The 19,023-nt window shown below is 40.7% G+C and overlaps 1 protein-coding gene and 1 non-coding gene across 4 annotated transcripts in view; one reads left to right on the plus strand and one right to left on the minus strand.

Moving 5' to 3' along the window:
* Positions 1 to 18,788, plus strand: part of PPP1R12B (protein phosphatase 1 regulatory subunit 12B) — a 195,165-nt gene extending 176,377 nt beyond the window's left edge. For all 3 annotated transcript variants that reach the window (XM_063444424.1, XM_063444426.1, XM_063444425.1), the window contains 2 exons: positions 9,875 to 9,925; positions 18,487 to 18,788. In XM_063444424.1, the coding sequence (XP_063300494.1) occupies positions 9,875 to 9,925; positions 18,487 to 18,573 (138 nt within the window). In that variant the 3' untranslated portion in view covers positions 18,574 to 18,788. The remainder of the gene's footprint in view (positions 1 to 9,874; positions 9,926 to 18,486) is intronic.
* Positions 9,475 to 9,582, minus strand: LOC134576624 (U6 spliceosomal RNA). Its single transcript, XR_010085857.1, has one exon. It is a non-coding gene; the product is annotated as a U6 spliceosomal RNA (small nuclear RNA).
* Positions 18,789 to 19,023: the final 235 nt, after the last annotated feature.

Raw genomic sequence — 19,023 nt, forward strand, 5'->3', positions numbered from 1 at the left:
ACTCCTAGCAGTCAAATTGGAACAGCATACAATAAATCCTCCCCCAATAAGGAGACGACACTTCACTTTGAGGGATAAACAGGAACTCTGGACTGGCACATCCAGCCTGGCTTTTATTTCCATCTCACACATATAAGACCGCCCACAGGGGAGGTGTAAAATATCCAATAGCATCACGGGTGCAACCCACACATCCCCTCCCCTTAGTGTGACACATAATCCCATTATTCATACAGTTTAAAATATACTTTTTACACAATATTTATAACTTCAAAACCATACATCCCATTCACATAAAAATACATATCCACAATCAATCCATTCCGGGGAACAACATATTAAAAAATGGCATGAATCAGACCAGGGGTTCAAAAGTTAGTAAAGTATCTTTTAAAACCCCTGCCAGCATGGCTTTCCGGCTCAGGACGGTTTTACAGAGCCTTCTCTCCTAGAGAAGTAATCCAATTACCTCCCAGGCCAGACTCCATTAAGCACATGGGGACACAAAGACAGTAAAACACTTTAAAATACATAAAGACACATAACACACAGACATTTCACATATCCCCAGATAGCTGGGATCTGAGCGCACAAAACTACCGAATAGCGCGCAGATCCTATTCACACAGTTCAATTGCCATGGAGCCGAAGTCTGTAACTACATGAATGGGCTCCATGGCATAGCTATCTGGGTTAACACATTCACATAAAGTCTGGTCCATAGTCCAAAGGCAAGAGGCGGGCAAGCAGCCCCCTCCAAGGACACGTGGCGAGGTCGGTTTCGCCACACTCTGCATACTGAGTTTGAATCACTTAGCTCTTTTAAGAACTTGTTCCTGATACGTTCTCCTGGAGGAGAGGTCTTCACCACACGGTCCTGGAGGACTGAGGCTGATCCAGGGTGGACTCCAGTTAAGCTATGGCGGTTGTGGAGTCTGCAGTGGTTGTGGTGTCCGGTGCGGTGTTTGTGGTCCTCGGCGCAAGCTAGGAAGTGTCCATCAACGGAAGGTACTTGGTCGGAATACGGGAAGTTCCGTTGTTTACTATGCCAGTCAGCAAAGGTCCCCCTTTGCTTTGGTTGCCCTCGATGCAGAGAAAGCCTTTGACCATGTTGGTTGGTTGTGGAACAGGTCTTGGGCTCCTTTGGCATCAGGGGTACCTTTAGAGACTATACTATGGCTCTATATGGGGACCTATAAGCTATACAAGCAAGAGTTTCTGGTTTCAAGTTTCAGTGGATTTTCATGGCCTAAGTGGATTCAGGACGGATACTTTTAAGGAGAAGTTTAAGTTAGATTGGGAGGCAAAGTGCATAAATTACTTGTGTGTAAGACCTCACACTAATTAATAGACTCAACTATTCGCCACTGACCACGCAATTTAAGAACAATTTAGAAACTTGGAAGGGTTCCCAGTTGTCATGGCTAGGCAGAATCGAGGTAATCAACTTTTATTTACTACCTAAACTGTTATACTTATTTAGGAATATGCAGCTGATGGTAGACTTCCAGACGATCCGCAGATTCCATAGACAGTTCTCTGAATACATATGGCAGGACAGATGACCTAGAATATGCCCTATAAATATTACAGAAGTTAAAGAACAAGGGTGGGGTGTCCTTTCCGGAAATCCAAAGGTCACATTTAGTAAGTACTATGGCACATTTTGCCATAAACTATTATTACTCTTGCAGTCTTCCAAAGTTTGGGTATGTATCCAGACACCAAGGATTTGTTAATTATGGTTGTTACAGGTTTAGCAATTCCCGGTGCACTTAGCTTCAACAGCATTGCTGGGATTTGGTCAGGTCCAGACTGTTTTTTCATTTTTAGATTATTAAGTTGTTTCTTAATGACACTAATAGGTACAGGTCTAAAAATGAACTTGTCTATATTGGGTCTTTGCAATTTTAGTGGGGCCTGATCCACATTTGTAGTTTCAGTATGTGTTTCATTTATTAGCTTGGCAATCAGGGTAATGGAGCATCCAACAAAATAATTGTTAAAAGCATTTGCTACATCTAAGGGAAGTTGCAGGGTTTGGTTATCCACTTTGACAGTGGAGGGTTGGGAGTGGATTGGAGAGTTTGTAATTTATTTATGACTTTCCAAAAGTGTCTAGGGTTTGATAGGATATTGTTCAGATTTTCACTGAAATATTGGGCCTTGGCCAATTTTGTTTGTTTTGTGCATATATTTCGCCATTGTCTATATGCACAGTGATCATTCATAAAGCCAGTATGTTTGAACATTGACCACAATGAATCCTGAAACTGGTACATTTGGATGAGGTCAGCTGTGATCTAGTTCATATGTGCCCCTTTTACTCTCACCTTACATAGCTGGGCATGCAAATTCCAAACCTGTAGGAGTTCAGACTGAAAGAATTCAACTGCACAGTCTAGATCTGGTATAGTGTTTAATCTGTGCCATGGGAGGTTATTTATGCCATTAAGAAAGGATACAAGATTAAAAATGTTAATGTACCTGGTGATTTTAACCTTGGGAGAGGATTTAGTAGCCTTTAGTTTGCGCCTTCAGTGATCACTGAAACTGTTAGGGAGAACACCTGCCTCCTGCATTCTATCAGGAGAAGTGAAGATAATCCAATAGAGCAGGGTATGGTTATGGCTTTTAGTTTTTATGCGAGTTGGGGAGGAGACTAATTGTGTTAGCTGCAAAGTCTTAAGCAGAACTATTATTTTTAGGATTCAGCCAATCAATATTAAAATCTCCAAAGACCAACAGTTCACTTTTTGGGTTTTGAGCTATGGCTTCACTAAGGAGATGGGCTATGCCAGATAGGGAATGCACTGAGGAGTTAGGTGGGCGGTAGATTCCTGCAATAATGATTGATTTACTGCACAGGATCTCAATTGTGCCAGAAAGGAAATCAAAGGTGGCAGGAGGGCTAAAGTTTTGTAAGGGGGTAAACCATATGGAATTGTCAACATAAATATCAATGCGTCCTCCTCTCTTTGCTCTGTCATTTCTAAAACATGAATATCCCCGTATTGCAATGGCGGAGTCTGGTATTTTAGTTGTTAACCATGATTCTGAGAGCACAAAGATTTTTGGTTTGTAATGGGAACACCAGGCTTGCAGTGCATCCAGTTTAGGGAGTAAGCTACGGATGTTGCAGTGCACAAAAATAGTCCTTTTTGAGTGGGGAGATTAGGACTAGAATTAGCTGGGGACCAGGATTAGACTCCACATCATTTGCAAGTAACATAAGGAATAGGAATTTGGACATAATTTTTGTTTGGCCATATAGTGAATGGGATACTTTATAATTGGTATAGCCACTGGAAAATGTAATAACAAAAAGAGGATGATTAAAACTGTATTGGCTCCTCATTCAGTAGCTACACTCAGCATCAATTCCCTAATATAATCTGAAGAATTTTCAATATACAACCATGCCATACAGTAAATCTTGGAAAGGCAGGAAAGGCAATGTGGCTCAGCAAAACCTATATTTCCAACTCCTTCAAGCTACTTCCAATCCACCCATCTTTATGACATTTACATGGTTTGAAATGGAAAGAAAAACATTTTTTTTCAACCTGACTCACGGAGAGTAGCCCAAAATCTTTCAACATATTTGCGGAAACTCTCTGTTGGCTCATTCTTAATATCACAAGATTCCAGAGGTAATTCACTTTCTAGATGATTTTTTGATAGTACCAGAGTACATTATACCACAAAGCATCAATAACACCATTGAAGCAGAACGCTAGGTTAAAATAGACTTTCTCCACTGGTAATCCAAGAGTAGCTCAGGAACAAGAAGTTAGCACAGGAAGAACAGCATCAGTAGTAAATAAAATAATCCACGAATATCCCATCACCTTTTCCAATAACTGGACGACACACAGTATCAGGAGCAGAACTGATGTTTAATGCCACATACCCTGCTTTTATGCAACTCTCCCATGCAAGGGAGACACCCACAAAAACATGTACATTAACCAATCACATACAGGTTGCAACCCACACATCTTCTCAGCCTGAGAAATAATACATGAAAATACTGGGCAGAATAGACTTCGTATGAATCCCCTAGTTCGTGGGCATCTTTTTACCAAACACCGGCCCGTTCATGTATTTTCTCACGAACGAGTGGAAGTATGGAGGTCTCTGCAGTGTTCGCGTGGTCGAGTGTCCGATTTGGGGTCCAGACACTCGACGACCAAACACCGCTGGGCATTTGTATGGCAAGATGGCCACCTCCACATGTTCGCATGTCAAACGGCAGTGCATTCGTATAGTTAGCAATTAGGCTGTTGTGAAGAATGATGGGGATAGTAAATTAGAGCCACACTTCTCTCCGGGGTGGTCTGGTTGTTCGATAGTTTGTTCGTATGTCAAACGGAGGTACGCAACTTTGTATCTTTTGTGTTTCTACCGAACAACCAGACGAAAGCTTTGGAAACACATTGTATATAATCCAAAACCATAGTGAATAATGTTGCAAATATGAAAAGTGATGGACAGCCAAACGTAATCCGCTACAACCATGGTTCTGGTCAGAAAACAAGGCGATAGATCCCACAACTAACGTTGTCTTTTTAGGTTTGTAACTAGATTCTAATTTAATGAAATCCAATCTCTCAGACATAAATATTTAGCAAATTTGGGAGGAATTAATCAGATTTCTCTGCTCATGCAGTGTAATACAATCCCTCCTAGGTTCACTAAACTTTGCGATGCTCATAATACCACAAGGCCAAACATTCATTTCCAGGTTTCTCTGCTTCCTGACAAACCTTCCAAATGACAGCAGCATAGTCACCCTAGACTTACGCTCACTTAATCATGTGGCAATCGTTTATAACCAACTGAAACGGTAAATCAATGTTTATCCCCCCAGTAAAAAAACAATTACCAGTCATTTATGCAGCTATTTACAATGACTTATGGTTCAGGGACACATGGCCTCCCGTAACCCTCAATCAGCCATCTTTCCGTGAAACCTCAGCTCTGTTCGAGATTTATCCAATATTGCACACACATGGGGAAATCTATGGAAAGGTCAGGCATAGACCTGTTATCTAAATGCTATTTTGATAATATAACCTCATTAAGAAAGGACAATCTTCCTCTTTGATAATTATTAAGCTAATCAGGAAACCAACCTGGCTAGCAGCAACACACCAATTTTTCCTAATTTGTGTTCATATTCCAGGCTGTCAGAATTTTCTGATGATGCCCTTTTCCATTCTTGTTTTCAAGACTCACACAACTGCCAGGAACTAACATATAACACAATTAAACTGTACATGACAGGTATCCTACACCACTTATTAAACACATTCCCCAATAAGACACCTTTTGTGCCTACTTTCCCTATAAAAAATATAATTAAAGGGACACTCCAGGCACCCAGACCACTTCTGCTCATTGGAGTGGTCTGGGTGCCAACTCCCACTACCCTTAACCCTGCAAGTGTAATTATTGCAGTTTTTCATAAACTGCAATATTTACATTGCAGGGTTAACTCCACCTCTAGTGGCTGTCTATTAGACAGCCACTAGAGGTCACTTCCTGGGTTCTAGCACAGGTTTCCTGTGCTAGAGCGTCGCTGGACGTCCTCACGCTGTGTGAGGACCTCCAGCGTCGCTCAAAACCCCATAGGAAAGCATTGAAATGATTTTTCAATGCTTTCCTATGGGGAGATGTAATGCGCATGCACGGCATTTCCGCGCATGCGCATTAGGTCTCCTCGGCCGGTGAGCGAGATTAGTCTCGCCCACCGGCCGACGTAATCATTAGGAGGAGCGTCGCGGAGGCGGAGACAGCGGCGAGGGACATCGCCGCTGTCCCAGGTAAGTGACTGAAGGGGTTTTCACCCCTTCAGTAACCGGGGATTGGTGGGTGGGAGGGAGAGGGACCCTCCAGTGCCAGAAAAACGGATCGTTTTTCTGGCACTGGAGTTTCCCTTTAACCCCATTAAGGACACATGACGTGTGTGACACGTCATGATTCCCTTTTATTCCAGAAGTTTGGTCCTTAAGGGGTTAAGGGTATCAAACACATAGATCCCCCAACAATCCTAGAACCTACTGGTGGGCCTAAATTCTGAGCACTCTCTTACTTGATAGTCACCCATTTGAAACTCAAACAAATTCAGTTATTAAAGCCACAATTTATATTGCCTTTTACGGTTTCCTACAACCCAGAGAATTTACTGAAGAATCATTGACAGTTTAGGTACAGTGCCTTAACATTCACAATCTCACATACCCCTCTTGACAACAAACAGTGGAAAACAAAGAAAGAGGAGGGGAAGGGAAAATACTAGCCTCCTGTCATTACTAAAATTAAGATTATCAGTACACTAAAGCTGGCATAATATTCAATTTTACAACAGGAGGCTTCATATTTTGCATGTTTAACTATGAGAGAAGAGAAAGCACAGCATAGAAGAGGGATATAAATCAAAAGTCTGAAAAGTATCCTCCCGAGAACAATCCACCACATGTCAAATTTCTGCAATTAAAGCGCCCGCCGTAAAAGCAGAATAAGACCGCCCCTTGAACAAAGAGAAAGTTCAGGACTGAGGAAACAGTCCTGTTCCACACACTAATCTGTCCATGAATTTCAAGCAGACAGGGAACACAATCTCATACCAGGGGCCCTTGAGTCCCTGAGGAGGTCCCTAGCAGCCTGTGATAAGGCATGATCAATGCCTTATCAGAGGCTGCTAGGGACCTCCTCAGGGACTCAAGGGCCCCTGGTACGAGATTGTGTTCCCTGTCTGCTTGAAATTCATGGACAGATTAGTGTCAGGAATGCAAGAAAGAGTACAAGCCATCAACAAAAGCCAATTTTCTAGGAGCAACAGGTGAGGGTTCCCCTTCTAGTACGATGGTAAAATGAACAGACAATTCCAGCAGGTCTGGGGACAAATGCTAGCTGTGCAACAAATGAACAACCAGGGTTATCATCACCATGATGAAAGACCCTTGCGATTATTGCACTGATGGGAAAAGCAGAGGCCCTACGGACCGGCTAAGTCTGAAGAAATGCGTCTACTTCTTTGCTCTCCGGATCCGCTAGACAACTGAAGAAGTCCAGCACTTGGTGATTATAACGAGAAGGAAAAAGTTTTAACTGGAAAAGGCCCCTCCAGGATCTGAGGGCAGGGAACCTCAGTGGGTCCAGCTTACACTGCCTTCCCTCCAATGGAAAAAGAACCAATCCACCTTCAACAATATGTTGCAGCGAAGACAAAAATCTAAATTTTCCTTGTGAGATCAGACAAAACGTGGGAACAAGCGCTCCCCAGGTAATTGATGTAACACACTGTAAGAAATTATGACCATCTTATAAGGTTATTCTTTAGGGAATGTGTAAAAATAAGACACAAATACAAGTGTATACAAAATGTATTGTTAATATTTACTGTTACAGATTTTTAAAGAATATACACAATACACATTAAAAACATATCCAGTCCATAACTGACACATAGAAAAATGGTAATACTTAGACATTTAAAATTAACATATTTTCTTTGTGTCTTCATCTTCTCAAGAATGGTTCTCCTTGGCTGATCTTCCTAAATTTCTTTCTTTAAGATGTATTCTTGCAGTATTTAAAAGGATATCCCAGAATCCCCCTTTCCTCCCAAAAGTCATTTGCACAGCCCCCTTTTTCCAGAGAGTTCTGTCTTTACACAAGTTTTTTTTTCATTTGATCTCTTCCCCCAGCTATACTAGAACATTCTGTATGAAGCGACCAGTTAGGGTAGGTTTCTGGGTATAGCTTGGGAAAACACATTCTTGCATGGTTACACCTAGATGTTAATTACTCTGATGTTACTCTGATCTCCTGATAATGTGACCCTTGTAACCTCCTTTTTATATATGTTATAGTAAAGATGAACACAATATTTCTTAAAAAAACCACTTAGATGTTAGGTTCTCTGACATTCTGATCTCCTGATAACATGTATTGAAAACTGGTTGGCGGGAGAACTACTGGAGGGATGTAAGCTTTTGTTTTTCTAGCTGGATGCTATAAAATGCAACTGAAAGCTTTGATCATTATCACACTTATCAAGTAGATGACCCCAAGTTGTGAAACCAGTCACATACACTGAAAGTTATATGCAATATTGTAGTGTATTACTCATCTTGTAGATACATTGTCTGTCCGGGGCCGAATGCAACAATTGGGCACACCATGCCCACATCAAATGACTCAGCTTGAGACTAGGACACATTATGCATGTGAGGGGCCCAACGGCATCCAGGAGCTTGTCCTGCACACCTTTAAAACCTCTTTCAACCCCTTTACGTGGGTCTCAGCCTCCACCGACCATTAACGCCAACATCAGCTGGTCAAATTCTGGGGTCAGGACATCTTGTCTGGCAATGAAGACCTCGGAAATTTAGACCACAAAAGGTTGCTGACCTTCTTCTCCAATGGCTTCCTTAGCCACATGTGCATAAATTTCAAGATGAGATCAGGCGGTGTCCAATCCCCAGAGCAGGGGTGGACTATGTTGCAAAGTTTGAACATGCGTTGGCCTGTGGCAGCTAGAATGACCTCCGTGTCTACCTAGGAAGGCACCTTATGCACCATCCCCACCCTCCAGCACCTGGGGCTCACCCAGGAAGGTTTCTTTTACAAACACCGAGTCCGACCTCACGGTGGAACCAAGCTTCATCATCCAATGCAGAGGCATCTGCTTTTGCCATGCATCAAGTATTGAAAGGGACTCTGCCTTCATCCGAGGAGTGACAGTGTGGGAGGAGCGAGGCAGGTGGTGTTACTTGCCACATTTGAGGACTTTTTTCCCTGTGGATGATTTATTCTGAGCCCCTTAGCACTTGCTGTGGCGTTTAGTGGGCAAAACACTCCCTACTAGGAGGTAGAGTCATTGGATTAAGCCCTATCGTAAGAATATTTGGTGGTAGAGGCAACTTTAGCGGGGTCAGAGCTCACCGGGAACACCTTGGAAAGTACCTTTTTTACTGACACAGCCACTGCTGCATTGATCATGGCCTGAAAATGTACTGGAGGTTTTTGGGGGTCTTCCATATTCAATCACAATCACAGGCCACTGGGGCTCAACCAATGTAAAGTTCCACAAGAGCAACAGAACTTAGGCAGATAGACCACAGCAATATCAATTTATTAGACACTAAGTGCAGAGGGTGGCGTGAGATGAGGTGCTGGAAGTATGGGCCAAAGTGTAAAGTTTTGCAGTAAAAAATCAGGCACAGTACGTACAGATATCAAAGGTGGTCAAAGAACTGGGGCTCACCCAGTATAAGAGATGGCAACAGCAGCCTCCTGTCATCAGCATAATTAAATGTGAGTAATAAGGGGGTCACCCCATAATCCAGTAGGGCAAGCAGCACCTACCACTCAAGTAAAACCTCCAGGATCAATACACTGACCTTGAATTCAGTCCCCACACCCAGGCAGGTAGAATTGATTGTAAAAAGGTATAAACTTGTAGAATCCATGGAACGCTTCACAAATTTTGCTTGTCATTCTTGTGCAGAAGCCATGCTAATCTTCTCTATATTGTTCCAATTTTAATATATGTGCTGCTGAAGCGAGCACCACCAGGAGCATCAAATGCAGGCAGGTACTGTGTGAAGGAGCGGTCAGCCCCCTAATCACCAATATAGTCGCCAGGCATCTTGATAAATGCGAGATCTAAGATGGCCACCGCAAAGTACCGAATGAGTACCGAAGAACCAATGATTGGCCGTTGCCAAACAAATAATACCACCGCCTGTAGAGAAAGATATGCAAAATATTCAGCCTCCTGTCATGTTGTAAAATTGCAAAGATTTACACATAATTAATTCTTGTAAGCTCCTTACAAACTAAATCTAATTTTCTTTTTCAGGAGAAAAGAGCTTTGGAGCGAAAGATGTCTGAAATGGAAGACGAGCTAAAGGTATGGACATGCAACATTATTGATCAAATAAGCAGTTTTTGTTAGGCTTAATTACAATAAAAAAATTGTGTGGTTTCTCCTTTTGAAAGTTAAACAAAATGTGCGTAAAGTGCAATAGATTTATCAGGTAATGCTAAATATAATAATAGTAGTAGTATAAACATACATATATAAAAAAAAAGGTCCTATACCAATAAAGTGTTAATGTGGTACACTGAAAGGAATACCAGACATTAACAGCAACAAACAAAGGGCTTGTCTTTAACCTTGTTGCTATTTTTAATGGCTCTTAATATCCAACAGATAGCTATCACCAAATATATAGATATCATCAAATATCACCACATTAAATTACAACAAAATCAGGAACAAAATACAGTGGAACTATGCACTATGCTCAGGCAATAAAAGGCACAGAAAACTAAAAAAAAATTTAAAAAAATGTGGCTTGTCTGGTCCCAATAATACTTGTTATAAGGCTGACCAGTGGGCTATATCCCATCCTTAACATAATTGGCAACATTGTGATGGATAATCAGTTAGAGTCCAGGAGGTGCCCAGTCTTCTGTGTCCCTTTTAAGGGGAACTATGACTTCACAAGATGTGTAATATCTTTCAATTATTCCCATATTTAACAAATGTGAATTTGTTAAATCCATCATGTAACCTCCATTCTGGGTGCTGTCAATCATTGTTATATGCTCTATTTTGCACCTGGCAGTTGGCATAGAATAAGTATACAGAGAAGAGGGAAAAACGAGACAATGTTTCTGTTTCTCCACTTCATTTCAAGATAGAGGATTCAAAATTTGTGATGGACAGATAAACTTGGTTGAGAGATGAAAGAAATAGGTTAGCACAGGGTATGTGTATTCTTAGAAATGCAGCCTGTGAGTTTACCTCCAGCACCACTGCTATTAAATAGAATATACTTTGGAGTTATAGCTGGTTTAGTGTTTTCTGTCTATACAACTCTGCAATTTGGCCCTTCATTTGGCTCATCAGTACCAGGCCCAATAGGCTCTTAAACCATCACTGGGTTTTATAACAGCCTACCAGTAATCATTCTTGTATGTACACCTATTTAAAAAAACAAATTAGTTTCCAATAAACTGGCAACCTTTACTCTGTTGTTAAAGGGACACAATAGTCACCAGACCAGTTTAGCTCATTGAAGTGGCCTGGGTGCAACGTCCCTGTCCCACTTAGTCCTGCATTATAAATAATTGCAGTTTTAGAGAAACTGCAATGATTACCTTGCAGGACTAAGACTGTCTCTAGTGGCTGTCAATCAGACAGCCACTAGAGGCATTTCCTGGATGTAAACAGACTCCATGTCGTCTAAATGATGCTGGACGTCCTTACACTCCGCATAGGAAAGCATTGTGGCTTAATGCACACTGACCAAGCATCCAAGGGACATCAGTACTGGAATCAGGTAAGTGACTAAAATATTTTTTTAGGGGGGCGGGGCCTGACCTGCAAGCCGATCGGTCGCATGGCGGAGGAGCTCCCGACAAACATGCTGCCTACAAGGAGAATGCTCACCGCCACTAAGCTTAAAATCCGGGAGTAGCTACCCAGGACGGGGGCACCCTGGCGAACCAGAGGATACCAGACCCGAGTTCCTCCTGCAATCCTGAACCGATGAAGGCGGACTGCGGCCCACGGCAGATGGAGCTGAGGAGAGACGGCCGCTCTCCTCGCCCAAAAGCTGGGGGTACCGAGCTCTTGCTCAGGACCGGCGGGGGTGATCCCGGTCCAACCACCCCTGGCATCAAGGCTTTTACGGGTGAGAAAACAGACTCACAGCGGGTTGCCTGCAAAAACGGGGGGACACACAATGGCGGACGCCACGTGTGAACGCAGCGACACAAAATGGCAACATACTTGGGCACGAATTGAAGCCATAATAGACACCTTCTGGGCAAGCCTGGAGAGCAGACAGCAACAGACCGCAAAACCGGCGAACACGCCTGACAAAAAGCCCAAGGACCCCCGCTACAGCCACTTTAGCGACCCCTGTTACAATCACGAAGATGGCGCCGCAGACAGAGACCCCACCTGCGTGCACGCAAACCGACTCATCAGCGGCACATGGTGAGGCTGACCCGAAAAGGCCCAAGGGCCACCACTAGACCCAAGGCATGGCAGAGAACCGTGAAGATACCGCCAGCAAGAGAGCATACCGCACCACATCAAGCACAGCCACAGCCAAAGAGCGTCCCACTCACCCAGCCGAACACACTGTACACCGGCAACATCAGCGCAGATCAGCGTAAAGGCAAGTGGCCGGGGAGAACGACGGCATCCACACCACCCCACTCTGCCCGACCTCTGCGGGACACTCAAGCAGACCCAAAGCCCTCCTATAAACGAGGCATAGGATGATTGGGCACAAGCACCCCAGGAGTTGGTGGAGGCCTTTACACACTGCCTCTGCAGTTCAGGACGCTGCCCAGACCTTACCACAACCTCCAATACTGAGACTGACTTAGCACTTAAGTAAACCTCACAGCCCCAATGTGTAACATCTCTCTTGTCTTGTTCACACAAGTTTAACAATTGCATGTCACTCTTAGCCTAAATGTTCTATGCTGTACTGTCCACACGGGGCTATGTCACCTGCTACTCACGTCCTGAGCTATCATTTGCAGACTTATAAGCTTGATTTGTCTAGAGAATGTAACAAGGCTACTTGACAGTTTAAGCGAGCTATTGTGATGTTTTGCAGCGGGACATGAGTAATCTCAATGATTAATGATATTATAATCGTTTTCTGCCTTCACCAGTTAAATGCCTCCTAGAGGTCTCCTTTTGCATAATGCATGAGGGTGCTGTTTTTTCAATATTTTTCTTTATTTCCCACCTTAATTTTAAGTAAGTACCCTTAAACTACTCATGTATAGCCTGATGCCGGGGCTAACAGGAAGTTTTTAAACAGTTCACCTAAGCAACTCACTATGAGGGCTTTGGTCATAGCGTGTACCTAGCTTGTGCAGATTATTTAACTTCCTGAGGGGCCTACTGTGTGATACTTAGCGTGTTCCCAATCAGATTTGACCAGGATATTTACAGTTGTTCCCTGCCCAGCATGTAACCTACTCTTAATATTAACTTCAGTAACCATAACGTAAGCGTTGTTTAGCATACTTAACGTGAAACACATAACAGTTGTTTTAGATTGCATTTTAACAAAACATGTTCAATATACGCTTCGGTTTAACGACTTAAAAAAAAAACAAAACGAGGCACCCTTTTTTTTTTTTCTCGGAAATGTAAATGGCACTGTGAAAGCTGTATTTACTCGTATCTCTTGTGGAATACCCTTGCATTTCCCTTTCTCCATTCTGTACCCTTCTGATATGCCTCAATAAAATAAAGATTGACAAAAAAAAATAAAAATTTTTTTAACCCTTTACATGCTGGTAGGTGAAGGCCATAGGGCACTATAGTGTTAGGAATACACTCTTAAGAGAATTATTTCCCCCAATACATTGGTTGTTTTGGCAAGGTTTCCAGATCTCCTTAAAACTTTATTATATGTAATATATAATGTGTATTATTACTGAGTGTAACTCTGTGTTCCCCCTCTTCGTTAAGTCCAACAACCCTACTATCCTGTCAGGATCAGTGGCATACATATAGGGGTCGCAGCTGCGACCAGGCCCGTCACTCCAGAGGGCTAGGTTGCCCTGCGACTGGAAACCAGCTGACATGTTTTGGAGGGGGGCCCATGGATCAGTTTTGCACCAAGGCCCCATAGATTGTGTGGATGCCACTGGTCAGGATCCCTGTAATACCTAATCCCACAGCTTGTGACTTTCTGGACAAAAGCAACTGATAGAAAATGGCTCTAGCAATATCCATAACTAAAAGTGACACTATCAAAGGCTATTGTAACCTATGCACAGAAAAGGCTATTGTAACCTATGTACTGTGCCTAATTGCTATCTATAGCCTTTCATCCAATTCCTAGTGTGTTGATTCCATACTAATTTTGTGTGTGAGACAAAGTTTGTTAAAGACCAACTCTGTTAGTTTTTTGTGACTAATGACATGAGCTTGCCATAAACATTCTTACATAGTTTACCTACTTTTTAAGCCCAGCTATTCTAAAGTGCAATACAAATGCATACATTCATTAATCCAGAGCTGATAAACACAAACAGAATAGTCTGCAAACTTTTAAAAGCTGAAAGAAACCCTTTAAAAATCACCCACAAAATAGGATTAAAAAAAAAAGTAAAATCACTAAAGTTGCATCTTAAAATAGAACAGCAATTTGCTGTGTGGGTAAATTAGTTGTAGTATAAGCCATATCGGCTTGTTAGAGCAGTGGTTACATCATAGAAAAAAAAAAACAGGTATGAATCCTGGTAAAACAACCTTACCAATAAGTGTTGGTATGCTTGGGTCTATATCTGCCAACGCGGACAATCCTAGAGCTAATAAGTCATTAACTCTACTAAATGTTAATATGACATATGTGCAGCTATTAACTTCAGAATTGTTCCATGCAGAGATAACATATTTATTTTTTTCTCTAATATTGACCCCTGAAATCGAGCAAGCTAAACATTTTTTTTACATTTGCCTGTCCACTTGTGTAAATATTGCTAGAAAGAGGCCAGTGTAGAAGACTGCTAAAATGCAGATGTATAGACGGATACTGAAATTGGCCCCATTGTATGCATATATCAATCTTCTGTGTTTTATATATATATGTATATATATATATATATATATATATATATATGTATGTATATATATATATATATATATGTATATATATATATATATATATATATATATATATATATATATAATATCAATGCAAAAAGCAGCTTGCACTCACGGTCTTTTGTAGATTAAAATTATTTCTTTATTTGAAGTTATCTATACCCTTGCGTTATCCTCTTGGCGTCCAAAGGGACGATGTGCCCATGCGTGAACGTGCCCAACCCGGAAGTTGCGTAATGGCACACAATATGTTGCCATAGTAACATACCGCTACATAGCGTGACCATAGAAATGAAAATAAACAAACAGATGTAAACACAGTGAAGAAAGAAGATTGATTTGCCACTCAAAATAAGGTACAAGATTAAAAAGAATTGAAAGGCAATTGTGACCTATCTGCAAGACGTAGTGATATGCTATTACTAAGCAAATGTGATTGTTTTACAATAATAATTGCCAAAAGTATATAAAGTGCTGAGTATATACTGTGATAAAGTAAAACATAGTGCATCAATGGTAACATTGTGACAAAAATGTGCATGTTGGGTTATGTACATCCTGTTATATACATTAAAGTGCATATGTAAAAAACAAATACAATTCATATCTTGTAATACCTTTTTATATATAACAGAATTTTTTAATGACAAGCATTCGGGAGAACCCCCTTTCTCAAGTCTGAAGCATGTCTGAGCAAGACGACACATAGAATTCAAAGTTGAGTTGTGATACAGGGGTTAAGCGACATGAGTGCAGATAAGACACAGGTTTGTTAGAAATTCTTGCAAAGGGTCATAAATATATTTCTAAAGAGCAGAGTGATGGGGGAGAGGGAGGGAAAAAAACAAGAAGACAGTACAGAAGATGTCAATAAAAAATTCTGTTAATCCAATAAAAAGTATAACAAAACAGAAAAAAAGATCAATAATATATACGTATTAATAAAACAGAGAACAGCTTCCCACAGAACACTTCCCAAGTAGTGTTACGTCTAAACAAGCCGATTAGTATAATATACGTGGGCAACAGTTGTTGAACCTAAAATATAATAAAACAGAACATAGCGTAATACAGTTAATAAATATATAATAAGCCCTGCTAAAGATTGCACTCACGGGATTTGAAGTTAAATGCGCTCTAATGGTGACTCCCATGATGTTTGGGGGGCTAGTATCTCCCTCTCAGGATCAGGTGTCACCCAATTTCAGCAACCATACAGGACTCCAACAGGTGGATCAGTAGAAAAAAGATTTATTGAACACAATTTAAAAGTAGTGATTAAAAAGCAATTTTGGTCTTATGCGTTTCGTCCTTCCTCAGAGACCAATATTCAATAAAAACAATCACAATAGTAATGCTCCCAAAAAAACAGCCTAATACCACCCTCCCATCAGTCCCCTTAAATATGGCTAATCCCTTCTCGTTCATTGGTGATTCCAGGGGGTATCTTCCTTTTCATTCTTCCTCTTGGTGGTTCTTGGGTTAGTTTCACCTGTCCCTGGTCGAGGATGATGAATGTTGTAGTCTTAGCTGTTCAATATTCTGAAATCGGTGGAAACCGGAAGTGACGTCATCCACCTACTTCCTTATGTTCCAATATGCGTTCCAGCTATACTTTCCACTGTAGTATGACAGAGTGGATTGATTTCCCCCTGGTGGTCTCCAGGGGGAATCAAACCTCACAAGAACTTAATGCAGTTAATCTCCAATGGAGAGTTATATCTAGGCAGTAAAATGTCATTAGATCAATCTGATAGTTAAAAATAAAGCAAGCCAGAAGCAGGACTTTTCAGAGACTATACAAATAATGTTTAAGGTATATCATTATACAGTTTTTTATTGATATTATGTCCTTTAACTTTATATTTAATTGCTAATGTTCCTTTGCTGACATCAGTCAGTACAAAAAAAAAAATACATAAACAAATATAAAATAAAATGAAGCCACATATATCCATTTTTCCATATGTACAAGATAAAGGTCTTTTTCAGCAATTCCTTTATTTAGGGAATACTGTATTCATCATATTGTAATTAGAAGGGATTCTAACCCCTACAACAATTTATGTAGATAGTTATATGATTACTTTTCTTAAAGAGAAACCTGATTTTTCTTCAAATTGAAGCAGAGTACAAAAATAAGTATTTACATCAGTGGGAGTTATAACGAGACAAAAACTGCAACTATATATCTGCTGCATAATACAATAATGAAAAGAAGAAAAGAAAAAATGGAGGATTGGTCACAGAAAACAGATCAGGTCTATGTCAACATTCAATCCCTGTGGTTCCAAAGTGCATAACTTGTGTATCCAGAAGATTTCCCTTTGGGATAATCGTTGGACTCTATTCCCTCCTCTCCAATGAGGCAGAACTCTCTCTATTCCAATACACTTAAAATCTTTGAAGGAAAAGTAAGGACAAGAGTTACAATGTACAGAAACCGAATGTGACATAAGACCCTTCTTTACGTTATTATCTATATGTTCTAAAATACGAATTTTCCAAGGCCTCTTAGTACGGCCTATATATTGTTTGCCGCACGAACACTACAGTAAATAAACCACAAAGTCCGTGCAGCATCCAATCTCCGTCTTAACATAGAAAGACTCCCCAGTCACTGTACTACAAAAGATATTCGTTCTTGTGAAGTCAACCGAGCAAGCCCTACAGCTATTACATCCCCTAAAATCCTTAGGGTATTCTGTCTCCCTTCTGGTATTGTTTTTTTATGCATAACTAGGAGTATGAGATTTTTTAAATTCAGATTTTTTCTATATGGAGGTTGAATGCCGCACAGACTTTGTGGTTTATTTACTGCAGTGTCCGTGCGGCAAACAATATATTGGCCGTACTAAGAGGCCTTAGAAAACTCGTATTTTAGAACATATTAGTACTGTACAGTTAGCACTTTTTAGCCCTGTACCACTTTAATGTACTATCAGTACTTTTTCAGCACTCATTATCACTTTAATAGTACAATTTGTACTTTTTCAGCACTGTACCACTTTACATGTAGCGGTTACTATGGCAACATATTGTGCGCCATTACACAACTTCCAGGTTGGGCACATTCACACATGCGCACATCGTCCCTTTGGATGCCATTTATACATATATATACTTTTACAATTACAATTATTTATATAGCACCAACATATTCTGGAGTGCTGTACAATAGATATTCCTGGTTTGGTTAGCTCAGTGGAGCCAAACTCAATAGGCAGCAATTGCCCAGGTCACCTGCCTTGCAAAGACTTCTCATTGAGCTCTTCATTGGGAAGTCTGTAATTGGACAGCTAAGGAATGCCTGGACTGGGTTAGAAGGGTAGGGCTTGCAAAGGCAAAGCTGTTTTTTATATATCTCCAAATAAATAAGTGCATGCACATTTTCATTTGGGGTATATCTAATAACAGCAGATTTTTCTTTCATTTGTATTTGGGCAGGGAAGTGTCCCTTTAAGTAATGCTGAACGCTTATTCTGGGTCTCCTTTTCTGGTAACATTTTCTCCCACTGACCTGTCTCAGTTGTAGTACACCCATCAGCCTAACCTTGCAATTTTACTATCTTGGTATCTTTGATTCTGGACTTACTTTTAAATTTCTTTGTGACCAAATCCTGTCAATTTCAATATAACACATTGCTTACATTCACACATTTTTAGCTAGACACTATAAAGGCCATAGACCTGTAGAGAACTGATTTACAAGTTATAAGTTTACTTATTTTGTCTGGTATTCTAAAAGTAGTAATTCCAAATTTACAAAGCTCTCCAGGAAAAATCGTCTTATTAATCTATATACTTTTGTTTGTTAGGCACTCACTGATTTAAAATCTGACAACCAGCGCCTGAAGGATGAAAATGGAGCCTTGATCCGGGTGATCAGCAAACTCTCTAAATGACTCATTGTGCAGTTATAGAGGATGGAATTTCACATGAGTGAGAACACACTGTGTGCCCCCTTAATCAAACCGTGATTGGCCCCTGTACAGCCATCAAGTCACTGACTGTGTAGCTGCCAATGTGAAATGTACACTCCATGTTATTTTGTACATATATTTGTTTGTATATCAGAGAAAAGAGAAGGAATCGATTTTTAAAAGATTGGTACAGTGCACATCCCATATTTACATTTGCTAGTTACATTCTCAACCAAAAATGTATTTTTATTGCAGCCTAAATCGCATGTCAGCCAAATACAGATTGAATGCATACATCATTAAGGCAATATTTATTTATGTCAGTGTTTCTAGTATTTCAGGATCCCTTTCCTATTGTATTGCAAACATAGTGTGCTCATCTTGAACAAATCCCAAGTGCTGTGGTAATTTAAAGGGACACCAAAACATCTT

Source organism: Pelobates fuscus, chromosome 1 (genome assembly GCF_036172605.1).
Source record: "Pelobates fuscus isolate aPelFus1 chromosome 1, aPelFus1.pri, whole genome shotgun sequence".
Lineage (NCBI taxonomy): Eukaryota > Metazoa > Chordata > Amphibia > Anura > Pelobatidae > Pelobates > Pelobates fuscus.